This window comes from Myotis brandtii, unplaced genomic scaffold (assembly GCF_000412655.1).
Source record: "Myotis brandtii unplaced genomic scaffold, ASM41265v1 scaffold50, whole genome shotgun sequence".
In the NCBI taxonomy this organism is placed as follows: domain Eukaryota; kingdom Metazoa; phylum Chordata; class Mammalia; order Chiroptera; family Vespertilionidae; genus Myotis; species Myotis brandtii.
Genome location: NW_005369061.1, coordinates 147237 through 167762, shown reverse-complemented (window position 1 = coordinate 167762; position 20526 = coordinate 147237). Strand labels below are relative to the sequence as shown.

At 38.2% G+C, this 20526-nt stretch overlaps 1 protein-coding gene across 3 annotated transcripts in view; it reads left to right on the top strand.

Annotated features, from left to right (window-relative positions):
• The window catches only part of GOSR1 (golgi SNAP receptor complex member 1), a 37241-nt gene extending 18792 nt beyond the window's left edge, over positions 1 to 18449 (top strand). For 2 of the 3 annotated variants that reach the window (XM_005876850.2, XM_005876852.2), the window contains exons 7-9: positions 9845 to 9874; positions 14717 to 14799; positions 17895 to 18449. In XM_005876850.2, the coding sequence (XP_005876912.1) occupies positions 9845 to 9874; positions 14717 to 14799; positions 17895 to 18019 (238 nt within the window). In that variant the 3' untranslated portion in view covers positions 18020 to 18449. Of the gene's footprint in view, positions 1 to 9844; positions 9875 to 14716; positions 14800 to 16019; positions 16525 to 17894 lie in introns of those variants that run through there. The other variant, XM_014548233.1, reaches the window with a different exon arrangement.
• Positions 18450 to 20526: the final 2077 nt, after the last annotated feature.

Sequence of the window (20526 nt, the reverse complement as noted above, 5' to 3'; positions counted from 1 at the left end):
CTACTTCACAGACTTGCTAAGTTAATGGATGTAAAAGGCTTTGCAACCTGTGAGGCTTCTATAATAATAAAAGTGTAATATGCTAATTAGACCGGACATCCTTCCAGATGACCTTCTGGATGAAGGAAAGCCTAGGTCCTGGGTGCCTGCCAGTGGCCGGAGGTATGCCCAGGTTCCCGGTGCCAGAGGGAAGCTGATGCCAGCAGCCAGGGGAAGGAAGGCCTACTCTTGCACGAATTTCATGCATCAGGCCTCTAGTCTTCTGTATATATAAAAGCCTAAGTGATCAGATGACCTGCCGGTACTGTGATGCGCACTGACCACCAGGGGGCAGATGCTCAATGCAGGAGCTGCCCCCTTGTGGTGAGTGTGCTCCCACAGTGGGAGCGCCGCTCAGCTGACAGACAGGCGCCAGAAGCTGGGCTCATGGCTGGCGAGCGCAGCTGCCTGGGGCGCGAGCCTCTCCCATGGACACTCCACCTGTGCACCCTAGCGGCTGTGGTAGGCGCAGCCGCAGCGGGGCAGGATGAGTGGTGATCGATGCAGACAGCTGGCTGAAGCCTGACGAGCTGGCAGGTAAGGCCAGGCTGCCACTGCACGGAGGTCCACTGATCCCCGCAGGCCAGGCCGAGGGACCCCACCAGGCCTCCAGAGTCCATGTAAAGTAGAACTTAATGAGGGTTATCAAAGTAAGAAATGCAAACACTAAAGGAGAAAACCTTTTATTGTGTATGCACTATCAATTTACATTTCTTAGATAGAATTTGAAATACTTTTGATGCCAGAATAATCTTCTTGAAATGAAATTCTAATTGTATTAACAGATCATGACCATATTTAAAAATATGAGACATATGATAACCATAATTTAGTGACCTTTAGAAGCAGTGATTTTTATCCCAAAATTTTGTGTATGGTTGTATGTACAGGGTGGGGTAAAGTAGGTTTACAGTTATGAGTAGGCAAAACACAGAGTTTATTCTTGTATTATTATTTAGTAACTAGATGCCCAGTGCACGAAATCGTGTGCAGGTAGTTCGCCGCCACTTGGCGCCGCTCACTGCCCCGCCTGCTGCCACTCGCGGGCCGGGGGCAGGGACCGAGAGGTGGTCAATGCATCTCATGGCAACTGGTCAAGTGGTCGTTCCGGTCGTTATGCTTAATGGTCCCTGGCCTTTTATTATATAGGATTATTATATTATTTTCCTTACAAACAACTGTAAGCCTACTTTTGCCCCCACCTTGTATATTATTTAATAAATATATGATTCAATTAAACACTGGTTGTATTATAACATCTGTGAATGGGATAACATAGTAGACTCTCAGCATTCAAGATTGGACTTTAGCTTTCTTAACTATTAACGAACCCTAGGGGTTCATGGTGTATAGTTTTAAGATACAAACTTGAATGTTATGCATTGTGAAGCTGGCGTTGGGGAAGACATTTGGCTAATGAGTACATCTACTCTATCTGGACAACAGTGCTTATACTTCAGCCTCGCTTCTAACTTTATATTTGCTGCTTGTTGTTATTTACTTGGTAACTACCATGAAATGGTTTATACATATGCATACATATACTTTGTTTCTTTGTGAAACATTACCCCAAGGAGAAAACAGAAATAAAGGTAATGATAGTGAGGTGATCCTAAGAAAGCAGTGCTCTTAAGTAGAAAAATGGAAAGTTAATGGAAGAAACGATATATAATAGTAGTAGTAATCATAAACTTGGGAATATGCAAAGATCTTCAGATAGGTCCCTTATGTATGTCAGGGGTCATTTGTGTAATAGAGAATTGAATTTTTAGCCTATAAGAACTGGTAGCATTTGATTATTTCACTATATATCTATCATTCCATTTGTGGAGTATTTTAAAATTACATATCAAAGCTCCATTTGTCTCACATGGTGCAGTTGTCTGCCTTTTGAAATAAATGGCAAAACAAATTAATATTATTCTGAACATACTTTGCTTATTTTTATGTTCACTAGATAGTGTCTAATTTTACAAAGTAGGAATGACATAGTTAGGAGTTTTTCTACAGAACTCATTTTCCTTTCCTTGGAGCTGTTAGTGAAATTAAATTCATCTTCAGTTGGTACATGGCTTTGTTAAACAGTAAAATTTGAGTTGCAGGTGCTCTGCTATAGTGAGGAATTTTCTCTCCCCAGATGTACTATCCATGGTGGATGTGTTCCAAGACACCTTTGGATAGTACCGAACTTTATATGTACTATGTTTTTTTCTACACATACATACCTATAATCAAGTTTAATTTCTAAATTAGGCCCAGTGAGAGATCTACAACAATAACTACTAATAAAATAGAACAGTTATAACAATATCTATAATAATAAAAGCATAATATGCTAATTAGACTGAATGTCCTTCCAGACGAAGCCAGGGCTGTGAGGGAAACCTGCGTCCTGGTGCCTGCCAGCGGCCGGAGGGAAGCCGGTGCCGGCAGCTGGGGGAAGGAAGGCATACTCTTGCACGAATTTCGTGCATCGGGCCTCTAGTACCATAATAAAAGTTATGTGTTGTCGCCAGGTTGATGTGGCTCAGTGGCCGAGCATTGACTATGAACCAGGAGGTTGTGGTTCAATTCCCGGTCAGGGCACATGCCGGGGTTGTGGGCTCAGTTCTCAGTGTGGGGCGTGCAGGAGGCAGCTGATCAATCATTATCTCTCATCATTGATGTTTCTGTCTTTCTCTCCCCCTCCCTTCCTCTCTGAAATCAATGTATATATAGTTATGTGTAGTCACTCATTTTAGGGATGCCTTGCTGAAGTCTTAGTATAGGCTCAATAGTTTCTGGTACAACACATTGCCATCAGTTGCCAACAACTTTTCTATTCATATCTTCCACCCATGAATTTAATGCCCTTTTCATCTTAATGAAACACTTATCATGTGGCTGTAATTTTTTCCGTTTGAAGTGCAACAGCAAAACCAGCATGAATTTCTTTTTTCCTTCTTCACAATTTTACAAACAGAAGATTTGTTCTTACCATAGGTATTAGCAACTTCAGCATACAATTACTTTCTTTCCTTATTAAGTTGAGAACTTTTGCATTTTCTCTTAAAGCACTTCACACCTTCTCTTTGGCATATCCAAATTGCCACCATTACTACTATTGAACTTTGGGGCCATTATTAAGTAAAATAAGGGTTCCTTGAACACTAGCACTGCGATACCATGACAGTTGATCTGATAACGGAAATGGCTACTGAGAGATTAACAGGTGGGTAGCATATACAGGGTGGATACACTGGACAAAGGGATAATTCACATCCCAGGTGGGACAGAGTGGAACAATGTAAGATTTCATCATGCTACTCAGACAGCATGCAACTTATGAATTGTGTATTTCTGGAATTTTCCATGTAATACTTTCAGACCATGGGTAACTAAAACTGCAGAAGGTGAAACCATGGGTAAGTGGGCACTACTGTATATATCCTATTGAAATTTATAAGGATTATTTCAGTGTTAACTCTGATTGCTGTTTTATCATTCCAACAAGTGCCTCATATATTGATTCATTTATTAAGTATTTGAGTGTCTCCTGTGTGCTAGGTATTGTACTAGACTCTAGGGAATCAAAGATGAATCAGACTCAGTCTCTACCCCATGGGAATTCATTCTGGTTAGAGAAAAAATAAACATAATTATGATATCCTGTGAAATATTATATAAAAAGCATTAAATGAGATAATGTAAAAACTTAAATTTTGCTAAATTTTCCTCCAGCACATATTACAATGTCTGACATATTTTAAATGTTTGTTATGTTCTTGAATGAGTTGATGAAGAGCAAAGAGCCATGAAAACATAATATTATAAAGAGGAATTAGTTCTGCCTAGATGTGCAGATGGGTTGGGGAAGGCTTGACAAAGGATGTAACTTTTGAGCTGGACTTTGAAATATAAGCAATTTATTTTGAGAATCGGGAAAGAGGATTGCAGAGCAAGAGAGACTATGAGACATAAAAGTGCTTTAATCTATGTCAACCATATATCTGTAGGCTTTTACAGTTTACAAGATACTTTTGTTAACATTATCTCTTTTGAGCCTCAGGACAACTCTATGAGGCAAGTTCCTGCAGTGAAGTGCTTGAATCTGTACTGAAATTCAGGTTCTAGGGCATAAGAGTAATTAATAAGAGTAATTAATCATGTTATTCTTTATAGTTTCATGAATGTCATGATTGATAATATTATTGAGTGTCTATGATTAATTAAAAAATGGTTTTCTGAGTTACAAGTATGTGAAAGAAACATACATATAATGAAAAATATAGTTCCATTTTTATTTCTGTAAGCAGATTAGCTTCTATTGATATACAAGTTATTTTTTTAGAAGTTTCAGAAACAAATTAGAGAATTCTTACTTAATGTTTCATAGATTCTTTATGATTCAGGTAGTTTTTAAGGATTTTAATAATTTCTTTACCATTTATCTAAAGAACAACAAATGGCAACTGTGATTTCCCCATATTCTTTCGTAAGCTTTCTGCTATAGTTGAACAAATTTGTTGACATTAAAAAAATTGATTTGCATCAAAATGTTTGGTTAAAAAACTTTGCAGAGGGGGAAAAAAAGAAACAAAAACTTCTTCCCTACTTAGACTTGATTTCCTGTTGCTTCTATGTTGTATGTAATCAAGACAGTGTGGCATTGTTGAAAGAAGACACAAATAGATCAGTGGACAGAATAGAGAGCCCAGAAATGGACCCACACAAAGTCAGCTGATCTTTGACAGAGAAGCAAAGGCAATTAATTGGAAAAAGATAGTCTTTCCAACAAATGGTGCTAGATTTCTACTTTTATCTTTGTTTTTCTGTATTTTCCAAATATCTGTAAAATAAAAATGTGTTAGGACTAAAACAAGTTTTTGTATTATTCAGTTAACAGACCTTATGGGTGTCTCTGGTTAACTGTAAGTGAAAGACTGTATCACCATAATGCTTGTTGTAAATGATCTGATTGGTTGATGATAACCTCATCAATTGCAATTTACAAAGGGACCAATTTAAAATTTTTATTATGTACTTGCTTGCTTGTTTTCTCATTTACTTGCTTACACATTTACTTGTTATTTATTTATCCACCTACTCTTAAGTTTTAAAAGAAGATTCCAATTGGATGCTATCTAACTGATTTTAAGTTCTAACATTTTGTTGGTTTAAGTTACTTTAAAATAAAGGCTTGAAATCCCATTTTTGTTCTTGAAATGTGTGCTATTTGCAGTGTATATTAGGAAAATGAATTATTTTTTAAAAGAATTATTTAAATGTGGCTCGATATCATAGTTGATGATGAAATTTAGTTCATGGTTTTTAGCTAGTTTAAATTGGTCTGAAAGAAACAAATTTGTTGCTTAATTGCAGACTCTAGATGACTTTCTGGAATGCCTCTGGGCTGATATGGAGTACTTGTTTAAGAAGGGTAATTTCACTTGATTATATTTTATGCCCCAAAGGAAAGCAGTTTTAAATTTCATTTTTACTTGATTATGCCATTTTTATGCAGCTCCTCTGTTATTGAATTGTATCCACAATATCCAGGATGATTTTAATGAATGGTGTTTACTTAGTTGGGATCTTAGCCAAATAAGGACGAAAGAATGTGGAGACTTTGGGCAATCTGAGAAGAATGTTTAATACATCAAATCACTGGCCTTCCTCTGTCTATGCTACTTATATAAACTAAGTTGGTTGGAGCATCATCCCATACATCAAGGGGTGGCGGGTTCAATTCTAAGTCAGGGCAGATACCCATGTTGCGGGTTTGATCTCCAGTCGGGATGCGTGTGCAAGCAACTGATTGATGTTTCTCATTCTCTCTCTCTTCCCCCTTCCTCTCTCTCTCTCAAGTCAATAAAATAAAAAATGGAGTAAAGATAACATTATTGAAAACCTAGTTTTATACAAAAAATGAAAAATAAATGTAGGCATGTATATTTGCTTTATAAGATTTTTAATTTGATTCATGTAAGTAGAATAGTCTTATTACATTTAAAATATGATCTAAAATGGTCATTTTCAGAAAGCATACCTTTTAAGAAAAGTACTCATTACATAAAGCAAGGGTTATATCTGTGACCACAAACAACATCAAATAATTTTCTTATGTAACACAGAAAGTTACTCCTTAGTGGCCATTTCAACCTCACGTCTTCAGGAACATTGTCTTTGAAAACAAAATATAATGAGTTTATTTTCTAACTAATTGTCTTAAGCCTGTATATCAATTTGGGGAGAATTGACATCTTTACTGTGTTGAATCTTCCAATGTGTGAACATAGTATGTCTCTTCATTTACTTAGATATTCTTTGATTTCATCACCATTTTGTAGTTTTCAGCATACAATTTCTATATGGGTTTTGTTAGATTTACACCTAAGTATTTCTCTTTTGAACAATTAAATGGTATTGTATTTTAACTTTAGTGTCTACATGTGTATTGCTAGTACAGATGCTTCATGACTTACAATGGGATTATGTCCCAATAAACCCATCATAAATAGAAAATGTCCTAAGTTGAAAATGCATTTAATACATCTAACCTACTGAACATCATAGCTTAGCCCAGCTGGTTTCTATTGAATGCATATCACTTTCTCACCATTGTAAAGATGAAAAATTGCCCTAACTGGGTTTGGCTCAGTGGAAACAGTGTGGGCCTGTGGACTGAAGGGTCTCAGGTTCGATTCTGGCCAAGAGCACGTACCTCTGTTGCAAGCTCCTCCCTGGCCCAGGCTCTGGTCGGGGCTCATGCAGGAGGCAACCAATTGATGCGTTTCTCTCACATCAATATTTCTCTCTGTCTTTCCCTTGCCCTAAAAATCAATGGGAAAATATCATCAGGTGAGGATTTAAAAAAAAGATGAAAAGTCATAAGTCAGCCCTAACCAGTTTGGCTCAGTGGATAGAGCGTCGGCTTGAGGACTGAAGGGTCCCAAGTTCGATTCCGGTCAAGGGCATGTACCTTGGTTGCGGGCACATTCCCGGTGGGGGGTGTGCAGGAGGCAACTGATCGATGTTTCTCTCTCATGGATGTTTCTAACTCTCTATCCCTCCCCTTCCTCTCTGTAAAAAAATCAATAAAATATATTTTTTTTTAAAAGAAAGAAAAGTCATAAGTCAAACCATCAGAAGTCAGGGACTATCAATATATAGAAATATACATGTTTTTATCCTCTGACCTTGTTGAACTCACTCTTTAGTTGTAGGAGATTTTATATAGATTTGGGATTTTCTTTTTTTTTAGATGGATAATTATAATTCTCCTTTTCCCCCAATTGATCCCCCTCCCCCTAGGATTTTCTATATAGGCAGTCTAGTCATCTGTTTTATTTCTTCCTTTCCAGTCTGTATGCCTTTTATTTCCTTTTCTTGCTTTATTGCATTGGCTAGAACTTCCAGTATAGTGTTGAATAAAAGTGGTGAGTATGGGCTTCCTTGCCCTTCCTTAGGGGGAAAATGTTCAGTCTTTTACTATTAATTATAATGCTAGCTATATGTTTTTGTGGATGCTCTCTATCAAGCTGAGGATGTACCCCTTCCCATTTTTTGAGAATTTTTTTCATGAATGGGTGTTGGATTTTATCAAATGCTTTTTAGCTTCTTAATAGGTAGATCACATGGATTAATCTTAAATATTGAACCAGCCTTTTATCCTTGGGATAAAACCTAGTCATGGTATCGAATTCTTTTTATATATTGCTGATTCTATTTTCAGATTTGGAAATAATGATTACCAAGTTAATTTTATTTGTCTCAAGACCTTTTGAGGAGCCCTTTACCTGGTTATTAAGATAAAAATTGAATAATTGTGGGAAAGGAGAGAAGTTACTAAATCTGAGGAAAGCTAAAGAAATTATAGGGGCAATCGTGTTCATTCATTGGCGTAAAAGAGATCAAGGAACTATGAGTTTAGGATATGGAGAGTCTGTTCTCTGTGGCTATTTAAATAGTCTAGAATGATGATAAAATTTGGAATGAAGAGACCCTCCAATGATCTGGAGGTTACTAGATGAGAGGGAAGGGAAAGGCATATGTGTTGTCTATCTCCATTGTAAGACCTCTGGAGGTTAGTGTCTTATCTTTGTAACCCATGTCTGACACAGTACTCTTCAGGGGCACGTCCATATGCATTTCTTAATAAAATAAATGCATACTTTATAATTAGTAGATTCCATTTTATGTGAAAATTTATATCAACTCTATGCTTAGATTAAAATTAGTCTGTAGTTATTGAGAAACTACTGTAATAACAGCAAAAAGTACTTAGCGCTTACTATGTACCAAATACTGTTCTAATCATTGTATGTATGTATGTATGTATGTATGTATGTATGTATATTTCTTTAATCCTCTTAACAAGTAGGTCTTATGATCATTCCCATTTTACAGGTGAGAAAACTGAGGCACATAGTAACTTGCTTGATATCAGATAGCTAGTAAGTGGTAGAGCCAGCATTCAAAAGCCACACCGCCTGGCCTTTAATTCTTCCACCATCTTTGTAATTTTTGAAATTCTTATTCATCTTTGTTCCCTGATTCATGCAGTAAATTAGATTTCCTGGTCCAGAATTTTATCATGAAACTTCAACCTATTGGTTTATAGAATGAATGTAGAATTTATTTATTTTTGAGGTGACAGTTATATAACTTTCAGGGTTACATTATTTTTAAAAATATACTTTTATTGATTTCAGAGAGGAAGGGAGAGGGAGATAGAAACATCAATGATGAGAGAGAATCATTGATTGGCTGTCTCCTGCATTCCCTCTACTGGGGATTGAGCCTGCAACCGGGCATATGCCCTTGACCGGTATGGAACCCGGAACCCTTCAGTCCACAGGCCGACATTCAATCCATTAAGCCAGACTGGCTAGGACTGGGTTACATTATAACTTAATATCTGTATATACTATAGCTTGCTCACCACCAAAGTCTGGTTTCCATCCATCTCCATATATTTGACCCCCATTAGCCATTTCACCTCACCCAACCCCTCTCCTCTGGTAACCACCAATCTGTTGTCCACATCTCTGGCTTAGTTTTTGTTTTATTTTGTTTAGAAATTCTTTTGGAAAGAAGTATTTAGAAAAAAATATGCAAGTATTTATTTGCATGCCTACTGTGTATCATGCATTATGCCAAATGGATACAGATATCTGGGAGTTATTTTCCTACTTTCTGTTGTAAAGCTGCCCCTTTACCAAATTTAGCTACCTATAAATTCCTCCCTAAAATGGCTTTTTGGGGGGGTTTCTTTCTTTGCAGTGTGTGATTCATAAAGGCGAACATTTACAGATTGAAGGAGCACTTTGTTTCTTTATTCAGATTCTAAAGTATGATAAGCTGAGATTTGGTTTAGTTTCCTAAGAAAGGAAGGAACTTTAAGGTGCAAATAATTATTACTTATCGGCATCAGAAATGTATTTACCTATCCTGTCTCAACAAGTTGGTTGTAATTCGTAAGCTTAGAATAGACAGTAGTGACAACTTTGATCTATCTAAATTAAAGACGTTTCATTTATTTATGCTCACATTAAAACTGTTCTGATTTCAAGTTTCTCTGTGGAAGAAATAGATTTAAGCCAACAAATAAAAGTAAGATGAAAATTATCTTTATTAGATATTTACATATATATATAAATTAAATTTATTTTAGAGTTCAGAATATTCTTCAGATGCTTCCAAAAGTCTGGGTATTTTGTTTAATAAATGGTTGGAAAGTTAACATACCTAGAAAATGTAGAAAAATTAAATACAAGTTTTAAATGTGCTTTTAATAATTCTAGAATTTGAATTTTTATTACAGCTCAGATCGTCTGATAGAAGAGACAATAAGGTAGGAATACTTTTTTTACTTTATTGTGTTTTTTTTTGTTTGCACACAAATGAACAGATGTGGTTAACCTTGTAACTAAAGTTAATTCATCCTCCTTAAAGATGTGAATTTAATTAGATTGTAGTGTATTTTTATATTGTATCTTTCCCTTGTAAGAGACATGTGATGCCCAGGCTCTTTTAGCTAGGTTGATTTTTCTGATTAATTTATACTATTTTTTTAGCCTCACTCTTTATTCTCTAGTGTCTGCGTAGTTCACAAAACAGGTAAGAAAGTTGAAGTTCCAGTAAGCACATCAATGATTTATTATTTTAAAAGCATTATATATTATTTGGAGCTTATGTTTGCCTCTTAGTATTTGACCCTTGAAATAACAGCCTAGATTCCACTCAGCTTGACTCCAAATGATGCTACGAGATGGGAAGGTATGTCTAGATATACTTTGTGTGGTACTGGAAATCATGCATATTCAACAAGACAATAACATAATGTATGTTGATAATATCCATTCTCCAAGGAATACAAAGTACTTTGCAGAAATTATTTTTTAATCTTCTCTATCTACTTCTGAGTCAGAGTGCACAGGAGTCAGTGATAGTCCCAGTTTTAAAAAACAGAGACATATATGATTCAAAGATTGGTGTCAGATTACTCAGCCCAGTTCTGAATTCTTTATACAAGATCATACATAATACCAATTTTTAAATACTTTGTAAAGTAAATTCATTTTAAAACAGCCACATTTAAATGTACCATATGCTGTCATAGAGCACATTTAAACTGAAAAATTATGAATAAGAAATAATGACATTATTATTAGTTTGACTCTTTTTGTGCTCTTTTTTGTTTTTATCTAAAATTCAGTATGTTATAATTGCCTGCTTCCGTCTGCTCTAATTCTTTTTTAATCCTCACCTGAGGATATGTTTTTACTCATTTTGAGAGAGAGATCAGTTGCTCCCATACGCACCCTGTCTAGGGATACGAACCCCCACAGCCTTTCGGTGTATGGGATGATGCTCCAACCAACTGAGCCACCTGGCCAGGGCCTTTCTCTTCTCATCTTGACTGATTATTCTCTGAGCCTGTTTATACTATTTTGATACTGGGATGTCCTTTTTATCATTATCCTAAACTAATCTTTATCAGATCAACTTTTTCTTGGATTTAGTGTCTTCCACCTTCTTAGTTTGTTCCCTCACTATGCGGGACCATGTTCTTTAGTAGCTCCCTGAGAAAGAGCAGGAGGTAAGTTTTTTGGACTTCCCGCACCCACATCTAAAAAGTCTTTATTCTACCCATATTCTGGTTCTTAATTTAGCTAAGGTATAGAATTCTAGGTTGGAGATCATTTTGAAATTTTTAAGGCATTGTTTCCAGTATTGCTTTTTAAGTCCAATGCCAATTAAAATTTCTAATCCTTTGTATGTGATAAGCTGTTTTCTCAGAAAGCTTTTGGGACCATTCCTTTTCCCCTGTGTTTTTATTTGTTTTTAAACTCACCATGATGAGCTTAGTGTGCATCTTTATTTCCTTTTCTTTTTTTTTTTAATTTACATGAGCTTTCCTAAGGGATGGATACATACATACACATATATTTATATGTTTACATGTTTCATGGATGGGTAATCTTCTTTTATCTCTCTGAAGACATTAAATATAATTTGATTTTAAATTTCCTGAGCTTCCTTTATTGTCTCTTAGTTCCTCAGACTCACTTTTCTGTTTGCTGGATGTTTATTTAGATCTCTGCCTTTTATGTTAGAAGCTCTCCTCCAATGTCTGGTGATTCTTGGCTCTTTTAAGAGTGAGGCTCCATTCCAGTGATTGGAAGCTCATTCTGTGTGCGTGGCAGGGGGACTTGTTGAGTGGTAGCCTCACAGTGGGTAATCAGGAAGGGAGCTGGCGGTTTCGCAGGGGACTTCAAATGTCCGTGTCTCCAGGTTTCCTCCTAGGTCAGGTCTACTACAGTGGGGGCAGTTATCTGAGTGCATAGTTTGGGAAGGTTAAAATTTAGGGTTCTGACAACTCTGTACAAATTTCCATTCTTAGCCCTATTCCATACTTCTGTCTTCAGATATACCTGGTTCCCTTAATTCTTGAGCTTTTTTGGAGAAAAGCTCCTAGTGGTACTGAGGTGAATAACAGTAGATTTGGTGCTGGTAATGTTACTAACATTTCTTGATCACTTCGGTGGAATTCCTCTAATTTTCTTTATTCGATATTTACATTTATAAAAGTACAATGTTCTAATGGTAACATTTAAACAATTCTATAAATGTACAAGGTTCATCTCCTAGTAGTGCCCCTCCATTCCTTCCCCCTAAAGTAACTTGTATTAACTGATGGTTATGTATCCAATACCTTTCTTACTTTCATACAAATACACACAAAAATGTTTTGTTTCTTAAAAAAAAAAAAAAAAAAAAAAAGGCCCTGGCGGGTTTGGCTCTGTGGATAGAGCGTCTGCCTGCGAACTGAAGGGTCCGGTTCGGTTCTGGTCAGGGGCACATGCCCGGGTTGTGGGCTCAATCCCCAGTGGGGGACTTGCAGGAGGCAGCCAATCCATGATTCTCTCTCATCATGGATGTTTCTATCTCTCTCTCTCTCCCTCTTCCTTCCTCTCTGAAATCAATAAAAATATATAGTAAAAAAAAAAAGACTCATACTGTACACATTCTGTAGCTTACTTTAATCATTTAGTGTATCATAAACATCCCTCCAGGTTAATAGAAATAATATAAACTCATTCTTTTTAATAACCAAATATTATTTCTTAATATGGTTATACCATAATCTACTAAACCATTCCAGTGTTGTTTCCAAATTTCTTGTTGTCTTTTACTATTCCAAATAATGCTTCAACAGATATCTGTTTATATATCTTCTTACACACTTTTATTCCTTCTTCGCCTTCTCAAATCTTAAAATTTCAGTTTTGATTCATTTGTCATTTGCTTAGAGCAGCCATGGGCAAACTACGGCCCGCGGGCCGGATCTGGCCCGTTTGAAATGAATAAAACTAAAAAAAAAAAAAGACCGTACCCTTTTATGTAATGATGTTTACTTTGAATTTATATTAGTTCACACAAACACTCCATCCATGCTTTTGTTCCGGCCCTCCGGTCCAGTTTAAGAACCCATTGTGGCCCTCGAGTCAAAAAGTTTGCCCACCCCTGGCTTAGAGTACTCTCTCCAGCGTTTTCCTTCAATAGAATACTAGGTCTTGCCTATCCAAACATGTGTTCAGTCAGCTCCCTGATACATCCGGCTATTAGAGACCCCAAAGCAGTGACATGCCAGGTGGTGGTAGATGGCCCAGCAGTGTTTCCTCCGAGCAGTGGCACCACATTAGCTGGAAGACTGTGAGCTCCCTGCTTATAGGCCTCTGGTTGTACGTGCCAGTCCTTTTGCAGCTGCAGGGACTGGGGCGGTTCAGTCCATTGCTGCAGCCCTAATCCTTCCACTGTCTGGGCCCTTCAGAATGCAGTGAAACCTAGTTCTCTGCTCAGGCTGAAGGAAAAATCTAGTCTTCCCTGCCATGAGTTCCCTGGTTCTTCCTTCACTCGAGAGAGTGTAGCCCCCCTGGCTTTCTTCCCTTGGAGAGCTCAAGAGAACTTTGGACCTCAGATGGATCTTCCCCCACACGTCTGCCTTTGTTCTTTTATTCCCCCGGGGTGGTAATTGGGCCAGAGATGAGGTCAGGAATGAGGTCTGATCACCATCATCCCAGAATCTCTTCAGAAACAACAAGCTTTGTTGTTGTTGTCGTTAATGTTTCACATATTTTCAGAATTACTCAAATGCATGATATTATTTCCTATTGCTTTTTATAATGTCAGTATCTAAAACACTCCCCTATGTGTTGCATATGAAAATGGATGCTGACCTGCCCTATAGGATTTTAATGTGCAAGGAGGTAAGACTGTTGAAAGTTAATAATCTTGGGGCAGTGATAGCAAAAAGACATTAAGATTCTTTTTTAAACGACATCAAGGTAGTCACATGGAAGACTGTACTCTACAGTGACTTTTTCCCTTCTCTCAGTTGTTTAATGACCTTTATCACCTGGCTTAGAGATCCAGCATAATGTTGCATGTGTGTCGTACAATCTGCTTGGATTGGTTCTCAAGTAGACTTTTCGAACATAATCTTTTCATAAATTGAGGTCGGGTTGTATAAATGTTTTGTGATATGTTACACTTTGGGTTCTGTTTTTATGATTGTAATTGCCTACTTCCCCCTCAACAGGTTTTCCTGATTAAGGACATTGTAACTGGCCCTTTTTACAACCATTTTAAGAAGCTCTTGTAATATGTGATTTGTCTGTTACTGTCTTAAGTTATTTGTTACTTTGCGGGGGAAAAACACAGGAAATGGCTTACTTCCTTGCCCAAGAAGATCCCAGAGGATAGCAGTGGTGATGTAGTGGTCATTTAAAAATGGTCAGTAGGAAGGTGACTTGGGAAGTGATCTTTTATTTTCCAGCCCAGTGCTTTTCTTTTTCTTTTTTCCTTTTAATATATTTTTATTGATCTCAGAGAGGGAGAGATAGAAACACCAATGGTGAGAGGGAATCATTGAGTAGCTGCCTCCTGCATGCCTCACACTGGGGATCGAGCCACAACCCGGGCATGTGCCCTGACTGGGAATCGAACCAGGACCTCTTGGTTCATAAGTCAACACTCAACCACTGAGCCGCACTGGCTGGGCCCTGCCCAGTGCTTTTCAAGATGATATTGTTCGCCTTAGTTTTCTGTTCACTTTTAAGGGTATGATAGACCCAAATAGGATAATCTTAAATGCCAATTTAAATCGCTTCTTTTGTTTTCTCCCTTGCAGCATTGCTATGGCAACAAAAGAAAATATGACTTCACAGAGAGGAATGTTGAAGTCAATTCAGAGCAAAATGAACACTTTGGCCAGTATCCTTTTTGAAACTTTGAAATCTGTGGGTCTTATAGGGGGGAAGTCTGAATGTGCTTTCCTCTCACCCCCCCAGCAAGTTGCCATCATCAGTAGCAGCAGAGACCGTCACTAATGACATAATATGAATGTCCCCTTCGCTCCTATTTCGTGAAAGTGCATATTGTTCAGTGCACTTTTGCATATTGCACAGAAAGTACGCCATTTCTAAAATATGGCACACCAGAGGTTTATGATTATTAGATTGAGAAAAAAATTATAAATGTGAATTTTCAGTTCACAAAATTTTAGTTTTCAAAAGTTCTCATATCCATTTTAGAACTCCACAGCATACACTACTCTTACCTAAACATAAGTTACAAGCTTTTTCTTTTTTCAGCTTGGAGAATAGTCAGTGGCAGATGCTTAGAAGGGGAAAGAAGGAGACAGACATGCATGGATGAGTTGTAACTGCTTATAGAATATTTTCACTGTAACTTATGTACAAGCTGAACTCTAGGGTAGATTCACTGCTTGTTTGTAGTGACCTCTACCTTTTTAATTCTTTAGTTTCCAAAGTTAAATTAGTGTTACTGTTATCTCTGAGAAACCCAGTGGGGAAACTGATAAGCCTGCTACTTCTGAAACATTTTATTTACTCTCTAAGAAATCAAGCCTATCAGGGGATAAAGTTTCCTTCCCCAGTTACTAGGGGAAAGGACCTATATAATTTTCAAAAGTTTACTATCTTCTCATCTTGGATAATTCAAAGTCACTTTTAATTTGATACCTTAGTTGCCTAGGGAACATAACATTCTGAAGTGTATTGATGTTTTCCAGTTTTTTGTGAATTTTGTTCTAAAACCACACATCCCAAATCATATTTTATATAGGGCTATACATTTTACAGAATACTGTTCTATACATTATCTCATTTTATCATTATTACAAATTACAATCATTCCAAAGGATGTGTGTTAATAAAACAAATAAAATGGGTGTGAGTCAGGACTCCAGAGAGAGGTAGTAACAGAAACCAAATTAAGGCTGACTTAAGGGGGAAGAGGAGGGAATTAATTTATTCATATATGTGTGAAATTCAGGGGTGGAATTTGGCTTATGGCATGGCTGGATTCAGGGCCTCAGATTTCATTATCAAGAATCTGCCTTTCCTCCCTCTGTTCCCCCTACCTACTCCATCTATTATTTCTATTTTCCTGTGCGTTACCCTCATTTTCAGGCAGGTTCTCCCCTCAGGGTGATAGAGATGACTGTAAGAGTCACCTCCTACCAGTTCAAAATCCCCATGGAAAAGGGTGTCTTTTCTAACCACTGTGGACAATGTCCCGAGAGGACCGTGGTTCCCCCAGCTTGAGTCACCGCCTATTTGTAACCTGTCACTGGCCCTGGGAGGGAGTGTTCTTCCTGGCCCATCCTGAGGTTGTGTGTACACCTGGTGCTAGCGGACAAGGTCAGCTCCATCCTATCACACGGACTGAACTGTTTAATTATTATACAAGGGGAGAGGGGGAAGGGTCCCTGAAGGTAAACTGGACAGAAAGATGTCCATCCACTATAGACAGGGTTTCCTAATTCCAAAATTTCGATACTTTTTCAAAGGAGATTATTGATCCTGTTTTTACCAAGCAAGGAAAGATTGATTAAGCATTTGCTCTAAATTAGACTTGTACCTTATAAAAGTTTTTGCCTGTTACTTCATGCTTCCTGCCCATCTACATTTTAAGAATTGTTTCTGCAGATTGTTCTTTTTTCATTATTTAATTAAAAAAACACATTAAGCCCTGGCCAGTATGGTTCATTTGGTTGGAGCATTGTCCAATACACCGAAAGGTTGCAGGTTCGAGTCCCAGTCAGGGCACATACCTAGGTTGCAGGTTCTGTCCCCAGTTGGGGCACATAAAAGAGGTAAATCAATCGATGTTTCTCTCTCTCTCTCCCTCTCCCCCCTCCCTCTCTGCCCCCCTCCTTCCAGCCCTCCCTTCATCTCTCTATAAAACATTAATGCCTGTAGTATATAAAGCTCTATTCTAGATGCACAGGGAAATTTAAGATTAGAAGAAAACATGGTCCTGATCATACCCTATGTAGGACATTTAAGTATACAAATATAGTCTTTGCTGGGAGTCATTTTGTTACAGGAGAATGCGGTGAGGATTCACCCGGAGTAGAGATTGTTCCCTCTCCCCTCTCTAGTGTCCTAGGTGATCTTGGTGGTGGTTTTCCTGACCTTGAGGTAATACCTCTACTAACAAAAGATGCACCCGCACCTTTTGCATTTGCCAGAAATGCAAAACAGTATAGGCTGTAATTTGTATAACATACAAACAAGAGTGTGAAGATATTTTAAAATACTAAGAAAAATACAGTTGTAACTGCTATAAAACCTCTATAATTGAAAATTTCTTTTCTTTTTATATGTTCTGGAAATTGAACAACTAGAGCAATTGAACCCACTTTCCTACCATGTCCTACCTACTGATACAAAGTAAATTATAAAATTTTAATAACAGTACCTGATTATGCAGATCCTAGAGTTAGTTCCCACCAATTGCCCAAATCCAGGGGAACTTATCAGCCTGTGGGGAGAGGAAGGGCACACTTCAAATCCTCTGCAAAACTTTTTAGTCACCATAGAGAAGGAATAGAAAGGGACGGAGAGAGAGTGTGTGTGTTTGTGTGTAGGAGGCGGGAGGGCGAGAGAAGGAATGGTGGGCTGGAATGGGGGTGGTGGTGGTGGTAGCTGGCTGTACATTAGCCTCCATGCCCAGTGGGGTTCCTCTGTTTCTGACCAACTTGACCTGAAGCCTGACAGTAATCCCTTAATACATTGTAGCTGTCATTATTATTTTCTTCTCCCCCTCTCTCTATTAATTTTTTTTATTCTTATTTGTGTACTGCCGTGTACTAGGAGACTGGAATTTGTTTGGGCCCTGAGCATTTCCAGTTTGTGTGTTTGTTAAAGGCTGCAACTCCCTCAGTGTGATTTTCTTCCCATTACTTACTGTTTCTGGACTCTACTGATCTGTTTTTGTGATTTCTGTGACTTTTCACTAAAGAGGCTTCCAAATATGACCTTAATAAAGATTTCCCAAAGATCGTTTTCCTGCTGTGAACAGCCTGATCCAGCGAATCAACCTTAGGAAGCGGCGAGACTCACTCATCCTGGGTGGTGTTGTTGGTGTCTGTACCATCCTATTGCTGCTGTATGCTTTCCATTGATGAGACGCCTCCAGGGACTCTTGACAACTACCACTTTCAGGCCCTGATCTGGAATAAGGAAAAGTGGGAAGGAGAAATGGACTGCCCTGATAATTAGCCTGACCAGCAGGATTCCTTCAGGGCTCAATGCTGGACTCTGACGTGGTCAGGTTGAGCTGAAGCCACAGTTTTTCTAACACACTTCCTTCTGTTTGTAGTTTTTAAAAAAGGAAAAGTTTTCCGTTGCTTTTGTCTCCCCAGGGGGTAAGTAAAGTAAACGAGTCAGAAAGAGAGTCTGCGCTTCAGTGATAGTGTCGGAGGCTGATGGCAAGCTAGGTCTCACAGCTGGGCTCTTCGGAAAACCAGGTCTCTCTCCGAAGACTGCTTTCCTTTTAACTGACGGATTGGGTTGTGAATAAAAATAGTTCTTGTCCTTTTATTTTACACTCATGATGAAAAGTCACAAGTCATTTTTAAATCTGTGCTATAAACTTCTACTCTGTGCCCCCAACTCTTTTGGTATTCAAGGAAAATTCCATTTTTCACAGATTCTTTGAGATGCTGACAAGCCAGCTTCAACAGAGTTGAGGTTGTCTTAAATGATAAACACTGCAAAACATTTTTCTTTTTTGTAATTCTCATCCAAGGATATGTTTTTATTGATTTTTTTTTAATTTTAATTTTTCTGAGAATGAGGAAGGGGGAGGGGGAGAGAGAGAGAGAGAGAGACATCGATTGGTTGCCTCCCATATGTGCCCTGACCAGGAATCAAACCCGCAACCTCTTTTGATACACAGACAACGCTCCAACTGAGCCATTCGGCGGGGATGTTCTTTTTTTTACTCGTGTGCACATTGGGCTTAACTGTATTGCTGGAAAAGCATCAAGAATGACAAGCTTTTTTTAAGGAGTCAATTATTGTTTTGACTTTTATTTCTTCCATTTGGGTTAATATTTGCTACTAGAAGAAAATGAAATCTTCGTTCTGCCAGGACAAAAGAAGCTAATAGCCAATGTCTGTCAATGCCCCCAACTATTCCTCATGTCAGGATCAACACTGATGACTGAGTGAGGGGACTGCTCAGTTTTCAGTGACATCTACTGAACAAGCCACGTGTAAAAAGACATTGATCAAGGAGTCACCATTCAGATAATTCCATTTGTAAATGCTCCACGTGTATGAGCAAAAGTTTTAAGAACTACCACCCGATATAACAGGAATTCTGTGTTCTGTGAAAATCTCTTTATTCCAAATCTTTTAAGCTTTTCCAAACATCCAGAGAATGGCGTCACTGTTGGAGATACATGTGACAGAATCTCTGTCTGCCCCTGACCTCTCTCATCTGCAGAGTGACAAAATCTTAAACCACCCACCAGAATTCTTAGGTTTAACCATTTCTGAGTTTCTGTAAATTCATTACTTTGTCTAACTGAACTACCACAAATAGTTTAAAGACTTCCAACATCTACATTCTCACCAACGAGGAGGCTGCTTTTCACCATTGGAATTGATTGTGGTATTTACAGTATTGGCTTCAGACTGTGCCACCAGGAATGAAAGGATATTAGCATGCAGTTCTTAACTACATCATAAAGTGTCGATGGTGTGTGTCATTCTGATGAACTTGATGTACAGGCTGATGGGCCGACTAATCCATGGTCTGATACAGAGACTGAAAGGTTTTTCATTCTGGTGTCAGAGTTTTGTTATATTCTGGGTATGAAAGGCATTTGATATTTTTTTAACTATGGGGTTTATTTTTCTAAATATGGGTTGATTGATCAGTAGTTGATTGGGGATGCCCTTACAAGATAGTTTAAGTTTTCCCAATGCGAACCTTCCAGGGTCAGGGAAGGTCATTTATTAAATTCTCTGTTGGGAGAACAGCGCTTTTCTCCCCTGACACTTTATTATCTTTGATTTTTTCAAAGGGCCTTGATTGGTGGTTGTACCTCAGCTAGAATTTATGGGACTTTGGTTGCTATATAGTTGGCATTTATAAAATCTGAAGTTTCATAAATAAAATTATTTATTTAATTATCCTACCAGTCTTTTTTACTGGTCTGATTATTTGGTGCATTCATCGAAGCTGATTGTGTGACAGGAAAACGAGAACCTGCGCTAATCTAGCTCGCTGCCACTGATGAGCCTTTCCATTGAGGTTCTGCTTAAACGAAGTAAGAGCATTGTGTTGGGTCTTTTCTTTACAAAGATAAACTAGTTCTTCCAAGGAAGTTGAGAAAGCGTGGTGTAGATGTTGCGGTCAGATAGGTCTGACCAACCTCCCAGTGCTGTAGCCCATAGTGAGGTGTCCGGGGCCAAATGTAGAGAGGTAGCTAGGACAGGGCCCATCCTTCCTCTGCGAGTCCTTTAGGACAGCGGTCGCCAACCATGATGTCCGAAAGGTTGGCGACCGCTGCTTTAGGAGGCCTGGAGCAAGAAAAAGAAGTGTGCCATTGACAAGTAGAGGCTCAACATGGAGCCCACGGTAGCTGGTTTAAGAACTCTCAGTTTCATGCCACTTAGC